Source organism: Mauremys reevesii, linkage group 5 (assembly GCF_016161935.1).
Source record: "Mauremys reevesii isolate NIE-2019 linkage group 5, ASM1616193v1, whole genome shotgun sequence".
Classification (NCBI taxonomy): Eukaryota; Metazoa; Chordata; order Testudines; family Geoemydidae; genus Mauremys; species Mauremys reevesii.
Window position 1 is genome coordinate 138,874,581 of NC_052627.1, and position 12,107 is coordinate 138,886,687.

The 12,107-nt window shown below is 62.6% G+C and overlaps 1 protein-coding gene across 2 annotated transcripts in view; it reads left to right on the forward strand.

Moving 5' to 3' along the window:
- The first annotated feature begins 1,439 nt into the window (after positions 1-1,439).
- Positions 1,440-12,107, forward strand: part of LOC120406755 (transcription factor COE1-like) — an 88,334-nt gene continuing 77,666 nt past the window's right edge. Inside the window, exons 1-2 of one of the 2 annotated variants that reach the window (XM_039541838.1) lie at positions 1,440-1,591; positions 2,295-2,413. In XM_039541838.1, coding sequence (XP_039397772.1) covers positions 1,589-1,591; positions 2,295-2,413 — 122 coding nt within the window. In that variant the 5' untranslated portion in view covers positions 1,440-1,588. Of the gene's footprint in view, positions 1,592-2,279; positions 2,414-12,107 lie in introns of those variants that run through there. The other variant, XM_039541837.1, reaches the window with a different exon arrangement.

Consider the following 12,107-nt stretch of genomic DNA (forward strand, 5'->3'; position numbering starts at 1 on the left):
CAGGGGAGCCCCTTTCACCAGAAGCCTTTAGGATGCAATATTTGAGGAGTCCCTTTTGCTAGATGCAGCTTGGGGTGCAAAACTGGGGGCTCCTTACAGAGATCCACTGAAGGGTACAGTATTAGGGGTTGTCAAGGGGGAGCGTTTTGGGGGTCTCTAGCTGGGAGAGTTTTGGGGGACTGTAATGGGGTCCCTTTGGATAAGATGGATTATGGGGGAGCCAGTATTGAGGTACCATTTACATGGGTGGCTTGGGAGCAGCGTTGGGGAGAATGAGGGCATCTTGGGAGGTCCCTTTAGCTGAATAGATTTGGGGGGCAATATGGGGGCCCATTTAACCAGGTGGATTTGGGGAGGCAATATTGGGGCTCCCCTTGGAGGGGCAGCATTGGAGGCTCTTTGGGTGCACTGGTGTGTCCCTGAGCTGTGTGAACTTGGGGCTAGTATTGGGGTCCCTTTCACCTGCTAGGTAGATTTTGGGGGCTGTATTAGGCCTTTAACTGGGCAGATTTGGGGGGCACCTTGGGGATCCCTTTAACCTGGTGGATTCGGGAGGGCGCATTGGGGGGTCCCTTTAACCTGGTGGATTTTGGGGGGGTCTTGGGGATCCACTTAACCTGATGGATTTGGGGTGGGGCATGTTGGGGCTCCCTTTAACCTGGTGGATTTGGGGGCTGCGTTGGGGTCCCTTTAACCTGGTGGATTGGCAGGGGCATGTTGGGGGGCTCCCGTAAACCTGGTGGATTTGGGGGGGCATGTTGGGGGGTCCCTTTTACCCAGTGGATTCAGGGGGCTGCATTGGGGCTCCCTTTAACTTGGCGGATTTGGCGGGGCATGTTGGGGGTCCCTGTATCCCGGTGGATTCGGGGGGCTGTGTTGGGGGTCCACTTAACCTGATGGATTCGGGGGGGCCGTGTTGGGGGTCCCAGTAGCCCCGTGGATTGGGGCGGCCGTGCTGGGGGTCCCCTTTACCCGGTGGATTCGAGGGGTATGTTGGGGGCTCCCTTTCACGTGGTGGATTTCGGGGGGAGGGTTGGGGGTCTATTTTTCCTGATGGATGTGGGGTGGGGCATGTTGGGGATCCTTTTAGCCTGGTGGATTTGGGGGGCCTGTGTTGGGGTCCCTTTAAGCCGGTGGATTCGAGGGGCCGCGTTGGGGTCCCGCTACCCAGTGGATTCGGGGGCGCGTGGGGGGTCCCGCTGCTCCCTGGCCCGGCGCTGCCCCTCGCCCCCCGCCGCCGGCTCCTCCCCGGAATGATGTCAGCCTGCCCGGCTCCGGCCCCCGCCTCCCCCCGGCCGCCCTCCCCGGGGAGGAGGCGGCGGCATGGCCCGGGTCGGCCAGGCCGGCAGGGGACGGGGCCGGGGCCGCCCGCGGGCGCAGAGCGGCGGCTGCCCGGGGCCCGGCCCGGCGGGGCGGCTGGTGCTGCTCATGGTGCTGCTGCCCGGCGAGGGGCGGAGGAGCCGCAGCGGCAGGAGGCGGAGGGGAGGCGGCCGGCCCAGCGCTCCGGCCCCGCGGCTCCCGGGAGCGCCCGCGGCTGCTGCTGCTGCTGCCGCCGCCGCCGAGCGCCGAGCCCGCGGCCCCCGCCTGGATGGTAACCAGCGGCGGCCCCGCTCCGCGCCCGGAGCCCGGCTCCCCGTCCCCGCTCCCGGAGCCCGGCTCCCCCGTCCCCGCTCCCGGAGCCTGGCTCCTCAGTCCCCGCTCCGCGCCCGGAGCCCGGCTCCCCGGCCCTCCTCCCCCCACTCCGCGCCCGGAGCCCGGCTCCCGGCCCGCTCCGCGCCCGGAGTCCGGCTCCCCGTCCCTCCGCCCGCCTCCTCCCCGGCCCCGCCGCTGGGATTTCCTGCCCTCCGCCCCCTGCAAACCCTGCCCCTCCCCGCCGCTGATTCGCACTCGCTGCGGCTCCTCTCCCCAACTTCCCTGGACCTCCCGCCCCCCGAACCACCCCTCGCTCCGCTCCCAAACAAACCCCCAGATGCGGCTGCCCTGGCTGCTGGCACCCGAGGGGCGCCCGGGCTGTGGCTGAGGGGGAAGCGGCCAGAGGGACACTGGCCTGATCCTGCCCTGGACCCAGAGCCCCCTGCTGCTCTGAGCTGGGCTCTGGGCGCTGCCTGGGGCTCTGGGGATTCGACCCCCCCCCAGCATTTTCTATAAGTTTGGCCAAACAAACTTTTTGTGTCCATTGCTCCAGCGGAGCCTCGCTCCCTCCTGTCTCCCCCCGGGAGGTGGCCTGCGGGCGCTGCGGGGCGAGCTCATCCCCCCCTCCCCTTTCCAAGGCTGTTTTGATGTTCTCCATCCAGGAGGGTCTCCCCAGGGGAGGGCTGACCATGAAAGAAGAGCCCCTGAGCAGCGGCCTGACAGCGGTGAGGTCCTGGATGCAAAGCACCGGGATCCTGGATGCCAACACGGCAGCCCAGAGGTAAGGGACCAACCTGCCCCAGCCCTGACACTTCACAGCAAAGCAATGTCATTGCACTGCTCTGGGCGGGCACCCGGCTGCCCCAGAGCCAGAGCCAGGCCCCGGGGGCCGCCCCGGCCCCCCCCCCCCCCAAGGCTCGCTGTGGCTGGGGGCATAACACCTGCCAGACCAGCACAGACCTGACCCACAGCCTCATGCTGGAGGGGGAGTGTTTGTGTAGGAAAGTTGGTAATTGGCTTCTGTATTGTTTGATCTGGTTGGTGAGGAAGCCGCCAGAGAAGTAAATACTGAGGCTTCCTGGAAGGAGAATTAACTAAGAGGAATTTCAGAGCCCGGTTCTTATTGTTCTTAGTACATTTTATCTTTGTCTTCTCTGCCCCTCACCTTTGGGAAGTTTACAGTTACCAGCGTTTTGTTGAAGCGCCTTGCGCCTAGTGATGAGAAACCCTTTAAACCTGTTCTGATCCAAGGAGCCGGAGAGGGAGAAATGCACTTTGGGGGTTACTCTGAAAGCTGTGCAAGGTCAGAAGGTGCAGAACTAGAAGTGCTTTCAGATGTATCGCTCAGCAGAATCAAAACGGATTTTGATTGGAAATGACAAGGGAGATCAGTTCACATTATTAAAAACTGGGTGTTGTATTTCCTTTCCCCAGGCAGTTGGAAAGTGTTTTGAAATGAACACTTCTGCCTGAAATGGCAAAACTGTGTTGCAAAGATAGCTGAGGGTCTCCAAGATGCAGAAAAAATTGTTCCTTTTTTGCCCCTTCTCCTCCCTTGCTTAACACCCACCGGTTTGAAACTTCAGATCCATGGCTCTAATTGTCAGGGAAAGTTCTCAGGACTGGTGGATGTGGCGGGGTTGGGTTGGGTTGTTTTTTTAATTGGTGACTTTATTGATGTTCCATACCATGGATTTTAATATGGAAATCTCGAAGCATGGCAGGCGTTACTTTCAGGTTTCCAATGCACAAATAGACCCCTCTCTTTGTTGTGTAGGATGGCTACATCTGCCTACAGTGGACCTGACTTCATCCCCTTTAGATTGGTTCTGTACGTTGCTAAATAGGAATATGTGAATCCCATGTCTCAGTGCTTGGAGGGCAGAGATTTTTGGTTCTTTTGATTTAAATTGTTTGGTTTTTTTGATTGATCCTTGAATGTTCCCAAAGCTTTGATTTCTGCTCTCCTTTAGCAATTATTTTAGTTCAGTTACGCAGAGGGGAAATTGAGATTATGAAAATAATTTGCATTAGATAATCTATAAAGTGTGGGTGGGTGGGTGGGTGGATCAGGGGTCGGCAACCTTTCAGCTGTACTGTGCCGAGTTTCATTTATTCACTCTAATTTAAGGTTTCGCGTACCGGTCAGACAGTTTAATGTTTTTAGAAGGTCTCTTTCGATAAGTCTATAATATAGAACTAAACTATTGTTGTATGTAAAGTAAATAAGGTTTTTAAAATGTTTAAGAAGCTTCATTTAAAATTAAATTAAAATGCAGAGCCCCCCGGGCCGGTGGCCAGGACCTGGGCAGTGAGAGCGCCGCTGACAATCAGCTCGCGGGCTGTAGGTTGCCTACCCGTGGTATAGATTGATATAATATGATTGAGCATCTCGCTTGTCTTTCCAACTCGCTGTCCAGCTGGATTGTCCCAGGAGGAGGAGAGGGGCTGGAGCGCTTGACTTTGGGCCGAATTCCCTAGCCGGGTATTTTCCCAACCTTCTCTCTGAAACAAGAGGCAGTGAACTTGACCAAACCTAGGTGTAAGGTGGCCTCCTTCCCTGCAGCGTGCGGCCCAGCAGCTCCTTGGGTGCAATGTATCATTTCCCTCTTGCTATTCTGGACTTGGAAACTCACCTCAAACTGTCAAACAAAACTGAAATATCCAGGGTCAAATTGCGGAGGAGCCGGTACAAGAGCTCTTAGTTCCTGTCTGGTCTATCCCCAGGCAGGCTCTTCCGTTTCCTCGGTTTCCTAATTCTGAGTCTAGGCTACTTTTAAGCAGAAAGCCAGCAGGCTGAGCGGGACTTTGTCTATTCAATGTGTTTGGGGCTGGTGTTTGTGTGGCGATTCCTGGAGAATTGTAAAGGCTTCTTGTAAAACCCTGTCATCGTGACCATACAAAAGTCCTATTATCTATCTATCTATCCCCATCCACCCCATCTATCTATCTATCTATCTATCTATCTATCTATCTATCTATCTATCTTATCATAGAATCATAGAATGTCAGGGCTGGAAGGGACCTCAGGAGGTATCTAGTCCAACCCCCTGCTCAAAGCAGGACCAACCCCAACTAAATCATCCCAGCCAGGGCTTTGTCAAGCCTGACCTTAAAAACCTCAAAGGAAGGAGATCCCACCACCTCCCCAGGTAACCCATTCCAGTGCTCAACTGAACCTAGTACATTTTTTCAGAGCCACCTATCGCATTCCAGCCCCGAAGGTTACACCGAGGCCCTCTCTGTGGGCCAGATGGCACCAGACAAAGCAGGGTAGATTAGCAGGAATTCTGCCCCATGTCTCTGAAGCACCCCCCCAGACTGTGCCCGACACCCAGCCACGAGGGCCGTGTGCGGGGCACGGAGGAGAGGGGAGCTCACGGGTGGAGCTGGGCTTTCACAGCTGACCGGGGCTAGGTTTCTGTAGCTAGGGCCGGGCCCTGCCTCTCCTCAGTGCTTTTGCTATTCTCCCCGTAGGGCTCAGCATCCCCTTCTTCCACCCCTGGGCTTGGTGGGGCTGATCCACAGAAGCGTCTTTTAGGCCAGGCAGCCTTGATGGCTGAGGGAATAACCCCCTCCAGCGTCCGGCACAGCGGCGGCGCTTAGCGGAATTCTGCCCTCGGAGACGCACGCCCAGCTCCGGTCAGCAGAGAGGCGCCCGTGTGTCCCCGAGCCGGCTCTGCCCCGGTCAGCACTTTGCAAACACTGAGCAATTAACCCTCCCTGCCCAGGAGGGGAGGGGAGGGGAGGGGAGGGCCGAACCTCGGCTTGAAAAATAAACACGCGACGCAGGGCAGAATGGCGTGGAGAGATTTAGTCCCCCCTCACTGGTTGCAATAACAGGCAGAACCAGACGGATGTTCACAGGGAAACTGACAAACTCCAAGATTCCTCCCCCCTTTTCGGGGCTCCCATAGTGCCTAACCCAACAAAGATTACGCTTAATAAAAGATTTCCAGCCCGGCCCCGTAGCCAAACCCTGCCGCTATCCTGCGGGAGTCGGGTTGAATTCTGAGGTCAGAGGGGGAGAGGGTTCGCACTTCGGCAGCTTTCCTGCAGTACAGAATGTGTTGGCTTTTGTTCCAGAGATTAACTCTGCTGTCCAAGCTCCTGCCCGTGGCTAGTGGTGCTGGCGGGCTCTGCTTGAGGGCAGGGGCTGGGACAACGGGGCAGAAAGATGCAGGAGTTCTTCAACCGGGCGCGGTTAGAAAGGCCCCGAGCCCCTTCCTGGGAGCGCGAGGCTGGCCCTGCCCTCGCTGCCTTGGCCTGCTCCCAGGCAGCCGGGCCGTGTCTCCCTTTCCCACTAGATCAAAGGCAGGAACAATTTGAGCTCCTGATGGGGATTGTTTTTCCCTTTAAATCTTTCAACGTCCCTTCCCCAAGTTGTCCCCCCCCACCCCCTAACTCCAAGGGCCGGGTGATTCCCTCTCCCTGACTGAGGAGACATTTTACCAGGGCAAAACCACGGTTCCCCCGAGCCGGATTTTCAGCCCAGGGTTTGCTAATTAATCCTTAGGGTTTGGAGGAGCACGCACGGCCTTTCCGAATGCACCAGCGGGATCCCAGTGCGAGACAATGAGCCATGCACGGAGGGCTGGGGGGAGCGGTGAAATGCCCTGGGCCAAACCCTCTGCTAGCGTAAATCAGCAGGGTTCTCTTGACTTCAGTGGAGCTGGTCTGGGTCCGTTCTCCAGCGGGGACGCTTGGGCAGGTGGCGCTGGGCAGAGGAGGGCAGGGATGTCCCAGAGCTGTGCAGGGAGGGGGCCGGTGTAGCAGAGGCACTGGAGGATGGGGAACAGGGGCGGCTCCAGGCCCCAGCACGCCAAGCGCGTGCTTGGGGCGGCTGCCGCGGGGGGCTCTGCCGGTCGCCGGGAGGGCGGCAGGCGGCTCCGGTGGACCCTCCGCAGACGTGTCTGCAGAGGGTCTGCTGGTCCCGCGGGTTCAGTGGAGCATCCCCAGGCACGTCTGCGGGAGGTGCACCGGAGCCGCGGGACCGGCAGAGTGCCCCCCGCGGCATGCGGCCCTGCTTGGGGCGGCGAAATGGCTAGAGCCGCCCCTGATGGGGAAGTGCCAGGAGAGGAGACGGGAGGAACAGAGCAGGGCCGGGCTGTGCAGGGGAGGGAGAGACACTTGAATTTGTTGCAGTGGAAAAGAACAACGTCGCTCCCATATTAAAGCAGATTTAGGCCCTTTACTGATTTACACCCGGCAAGGATCTGGCCCTGTCAGGAGTGTTGTGTCCCCAGGCAGCAGGGAGCAGCTCCCCCGAGCAGAGCGTCACTGAGCTGGGGGCTGGCTCTAGCCCCCTCCCCTCCATTCTGCTGCCCCCGCTGAGCTGTACGCCAGGGGCCTGATCCTGCCTTCCTTGTGTGCCCCCAGCTCCCTGCAGCTCTGCTGGGACCCAGATCAGCCCTCTGGAGAGGGGCCCGAGGCTTCCGCTCCAGCCCTGGGCGCAAGGCTGGGGTGCTGCGGGTTGAATTAACCCCTCGAGCGCTGAAGGAGGGCTGGAGAAAATGGCCTGCTTGGCCGTCACCAGGGTCCCCTCACTGAGCTGGTTAACCCGGCCTGGCCCCTGGGCGCCAGCTGAGAGCTGCACATGCTGAAAGCGAGGAGGAGGCCAGCGCCGGGTTTCCAGGCGGCAGACCCAGGCCAGCCAAGGAACTAGTCAGGCAGCAGCCTGGGAGCATGTGTGTCTCTGGCTGGGCAGTGCCTGTCCCTGCCCGCCCCGCGAGAGCCAGGGCAGCTGGGGCCCGGCTTTCCCTGCGGTGCCCCGTTCCCATCCTCGTGTCTCTGTACGGACCAGGTCCAGCCAGCGCCCGCCCCGCGAGAGCCAGGGCAGCTGGGGGCCCGGCTTTCCCTGCGGTGCCCCGTTCCCATCCTCGTGTCTCTGTACGGACCAGGTCCAGCCAGCGCCCGCCCCGCGAGAGCCAGGGCAGCTGGGGCCCGGCTTTCCCTGCGGTGCCCCGTTCCCATCCTCGTGTCTCTGTACGGACCAGGTCCAGCCAGCGCCCGCCCCGCGAGAGCCAGGGCAGCTGGGGGCCGGCTTTCCCTGCGGTGCCCCGTTCCCATCCTCGTGTCTCTGTACGGACCAGGTCCAGCCAGCGCCCACCCCGCGAGAGCCAGGGCAGCTGGGGGCCCGGCTTTCCCTGCGGTGCCCCGTTCCCATCCTCGTGTCTCTGTACTGACCAGGTCCAGCCAGCGCCCACCCCGCGAGAGCCAGGGCAGCTGGGGCCCGGCTTTCCCTGCGGTGCCCCGTTCCCATCCTCGTGTCTCTGTATGGACCAGGTTCAGCCAGCGCCCGCCAGGCAGGTGTGGCACCCACTGGCAGAGCCAGGCGTGAACGTGGGCTGCCCGCACGTGGGCTGCAGTTTGGGGTTGCTCGGGCGCATCGCCGAGCTCATTGTGGGAGTTGCTCCCGGGGCTGCTCCGCTCGGGGGCCGGTTATTAAAAGTAAAATCACGCAAGTCGCCACCTGCAAAGACCCGTTAGATTCCCCCCCCCACCCTCAGGCCAGTACAGGATCATTCCCTCCCGCGGGCTCCCAGCAGGAGGATAAAATCAGTGGAGATCCGATGTGGCCATTTGCAGAGCCGAAGGGCCAGGGCCCAGCGGGTGTAAATCAGTGGCTCCATCCACGTCTGCGGATTTGCGCTAGCTGGGGCTCTGGCCCCTCTCTGAATTAACGAAGGAAGAATCGCGGCAGCGTAATTGCCTGGTGCCCCCTGTTCCTGGAGGAGCCGGGAGTGGAAGCTGGTGCTTTCCTGTAACAGACATTCGCGGGGCTCGTTTGCTAGGAAATGCTCTGATTTCCTTTAATAATTAATGGCAGCCGGGCCGGCACTCAGCACGCCGGGGTCTCCACAGCACCATTCGCTGCGTGACGGCTGCCTCGGGCGCGCCGACTTCGCCTGTTGGGTTCGCTCCTCCCCGGCCGTGGGGAAGAGGCGTGGAGTTAAAGGCGGGTGCGGGATCTCCCCGACAGGCAGGGGAGGGTGGCAGGCCTGGGTGCCTCTGCCAGGGGATCGTGACCCTGCGTCAGACTGGACAGAGCCGGGACACCTCCCGGGGGAGAGCAGGGGAATGGGCCAGCAGGTCACCGAATCGGCTCCACGGGGTGACCTTCCCGAGCCATCGCCGGGGCACCACGGCAGGCTGGGCGGGGCGGGGCAGAGCAGGCGTCGTGAGCCCTCCCTTTCCTGCCTTCTGTGCCCACGCGAGGGGGGAGTTGTAGCCCTGCCTTTGCCATGGAGCGGCTCCCCTGCCGTGCCCCGTGTGCGTGGGCCTTTGTGTCTCCAGCCGCCTCTGCCCCAGCAAAGGGCCCGTGGGGGCGGTTTAACTCCAGTCTCTCCGTGGGCAGCGAGGTGGCTCTGGGGGCGGCTGGGCGGTCGAGGACTCTCGGTCATTGTCTGGCACGTGGTCGGGTTTCTGCTGGGCCGTCGCCCGCTGCGCGCTCCCGGACCCTGCGGAAGGGTCTGGCTCGGGCAGCGTTTCCCTCCTGCTCCCGCGGCCAAATCGCTCCCACCCGGCTGCTGGGTCCAGCTTTTGGCCAGGGCCCTCGCTGGGTCGTCACCGACGCTCGCCAGGCTGCGGGCTGCCGCGGGGGCAGCAGAGGCAGGGAAGGCCCCGATCCGCCAGACTGACTCCTGCGAGTCACCATGTACGGGGAGCCCTCTGGACTAACGAGGCGGCTCCTGTGACCGTCTCAGCCGTGGGCAGGGTCATTGCTGGAGCCACCCAGTCCCAGCCCCTCTGCTCCCGGCTGCCCTATTTCAGGTGAAAAACAAAGGGCGACACTGGGTTAAAATCCCCCCCAAACCAAACAGCAGCAGCGTGATCACTGCGCGCTCCCCGCGAAGGGACGGAGAGGAGCAGTGGGAGGAAGGAATCACAGGGAGCCGATGGGAGCGGCACTCAGCAGCGGGGGCTGCGTGGCGGGGGGGGGGGGTTCAGAGCAGCCTACCTGTGTTCCCTGTGATTTATTCATGAGCAATGCTGCAGCGGAACAGGCTTCCTACCTGCAGCGGGGGGTGGGGGGGGGATCCAGCTGTCAGCTCCGTTCCCGTCAGCCCCTGGAACCGACAGCAAAGGGGAGGCAGCCGCCCGGTGGCGGCGGCGGCGGCAGCACCAGCGCGGTTCGGTTACCGCAGCGTTGCGGGCGGCTACGTCCGATTCTGGAGCTCCCGTCCTCGCCCACACGGTGCAGGCGCAGGGCGCGGGGCCGGAGGACAGAGCCGTGAGGCCTGCCCCACTTTCCCCTCTGCTCCCCCCGGCCTCTCTCACTCCTGCGGGGAGCCGCAGCTCCCCAGGGCAACGCTGGCCTCGAGCAAACGGCCTTGAGCCCCAGCCTGGCTCGGCCCAGGGGCCGCGGCGCGACTGCCGGCTCCTTGGCCATCCGGCAATCGGCTGCCCGGCTGCCCGGCGGGTGAGCTCGCCCGCTCCTGCCAGCCCAGCGCGGCCTTCAGTTATTTCCTTCTTCCAGCCTGGAGCTTCTGAACCACGCACCCCCTGCCCCAGCCAGGTTCTAACCCGAGCAACCCAGCCGGGCTCCGCCAAGCCGAGCTTTCGAGGGGCCCGTGTGAGTGTGGGGCTAACGGTAGGGTGGCCAGACAGCAAGTGTGAAACAGCGGGACGGGCTGGGGGGTAATAGGCGCCTAGATAACACAAAGCCCCAAATAGCGGGACTGTCCCTATAACATCAGGACATCTGGTCCCCCAGCTAATCGGGCTGCTGGCCCGAAGCCTCGCAAGTGAACACGCCTGGCTGGCTGCTGGAGCCTGGCTGCTCCCCGCTGTCGGAGCTGGCCTGGGGGATGGGGTGGAAGGTTTTCCCAGGGGGGCTCGCGCGGCGAAGGCCGGTGGGTTTTCGGAGCAGGGTTTGCCGTCGGTACCGCGCGCGTAGTGGAAAGGCTTTTCCTGGGACGGTTTGTGTGAATTGCTGTCGCTGGGGCTCTCGCTCGGGTACTGTCTGCCCCATCTCCATAGTATCATCCCTCTTTCCCGGCTTCATCCTCACGCACCCCTGGGAGCCAGGGCAGGGCAGGGCCAGTCTCCCCATCGCACTGAGGGGAAACTGAGGCACAGAGTGGCTGGCCCATGTTACCCAAGGACTCTGGCAGGGCAGGGAATTGAACTGAGCTCTCCGTCCCGAGTCCCCAGCCATGGCCGTCGCCCCGTGGTTGCCCTCCTCCCCCGTCCTGCAGCCCGCGTGCAGGAGATGCTCACGGACGTTCGCCAGGAGCACGTTCCCAGCCATGGAGCGCTCGGTTGGGAGCTCTTGCGCTTCGCCCTGTGTCGTCGGGGGGGGGGGGCTGCCGCGGGACCTACAGGCCTCACTTTGGGCAAAGGGCTCTGGGGACAGCGTGTCTGTGCCCCAGGGCTATCCTGGCTCCATAGCCCGCAGCCCCCCGGCTCGGTCTCCGAGGGGCGTGTGCTGGAGCAGGAGGAGAGGGGGCTGGGAGCAGAGAGGACGGCAGCCATGGGTCCTGCCCAGCCCACCCCGCGTGGCCCCTGGCCTGGGACTCGCCGCGGAGCTGCTGGGAGCCCGCAGGGTGACAGACAGACACGGGGTGCCCGTCCCTCTGGGGGGAGGCGGCTCGCAGGCTGCTGACCCCCGGCTGGCCGGCGGGAGGCTGCGCTGAGCTGCTCTGGACGTGACCTCAGGGCTGGCTGCCCCATAGCGCGATGTCCGCACCCCACTGTTGGAGCTGGCCCAGGGGAGTGGAGGGGGAAGGGTTCCCGGGGGGGGGTACACACACGGCAGGTTGTGTAGCTCTGGGGGGGTGTTTTGGGGGGAAGAGGAGTGGAGAAGATTCGACGAGCCAACAGGAGAGGAGAGGAGAGATCCGGACTCCTGGGTTCTGTTCCCAGTTCTGCCACTGATGAGTTGTGGGGCCTCAGCTGAGTCCCGCCCCCTCGCCTTGCCTCAGTGTCCCTGTCTGTACAAGGGGGACAATGGGCCTGGCTGGGGGGACGGGGGAAGGGCGGTGCGAATTCACTCACTGCTGCCTGGAAAGCAGGAGCCGGAGGCGGGCACCGGACTGTCACAATGGGGGAAATACCCCGGCCCAAGGCAGAGGGGGCTGCCTGGGGGCAGACTGTGCCCCTGAGGGCCCCCCCCCAATGCAGGGAGCTGTCTCACTCACACACCCCAGAGGGGGCACGGGGTGTCCGGGGGGCAGGCCCAGCGCCGGCAGCTTTCCCCGGATGCCCTCCCAGGCTGCGCGGTGCGTTCGGCCCCAGTGCCCCCCCAGCACACTGCACGCACTGGGGGCTGGTTTCTGTCGCTGCTGAGCACGGGGCGATCGCAGCGGGTCCCCCAGCCCCATGGCGCCCCACAAGCCAGGAGCTGGTTCTCGGTGGCTCCATGCTGGGGCTATGGGGGCCAGGCACCTTCACACTCCTCGCCCTGGGGTGATCAGGGTCCCCCCACCTGCGTCCCTGCCCCCGGGGGAGTCTCTAGGGTCAGCTCCAGAGAC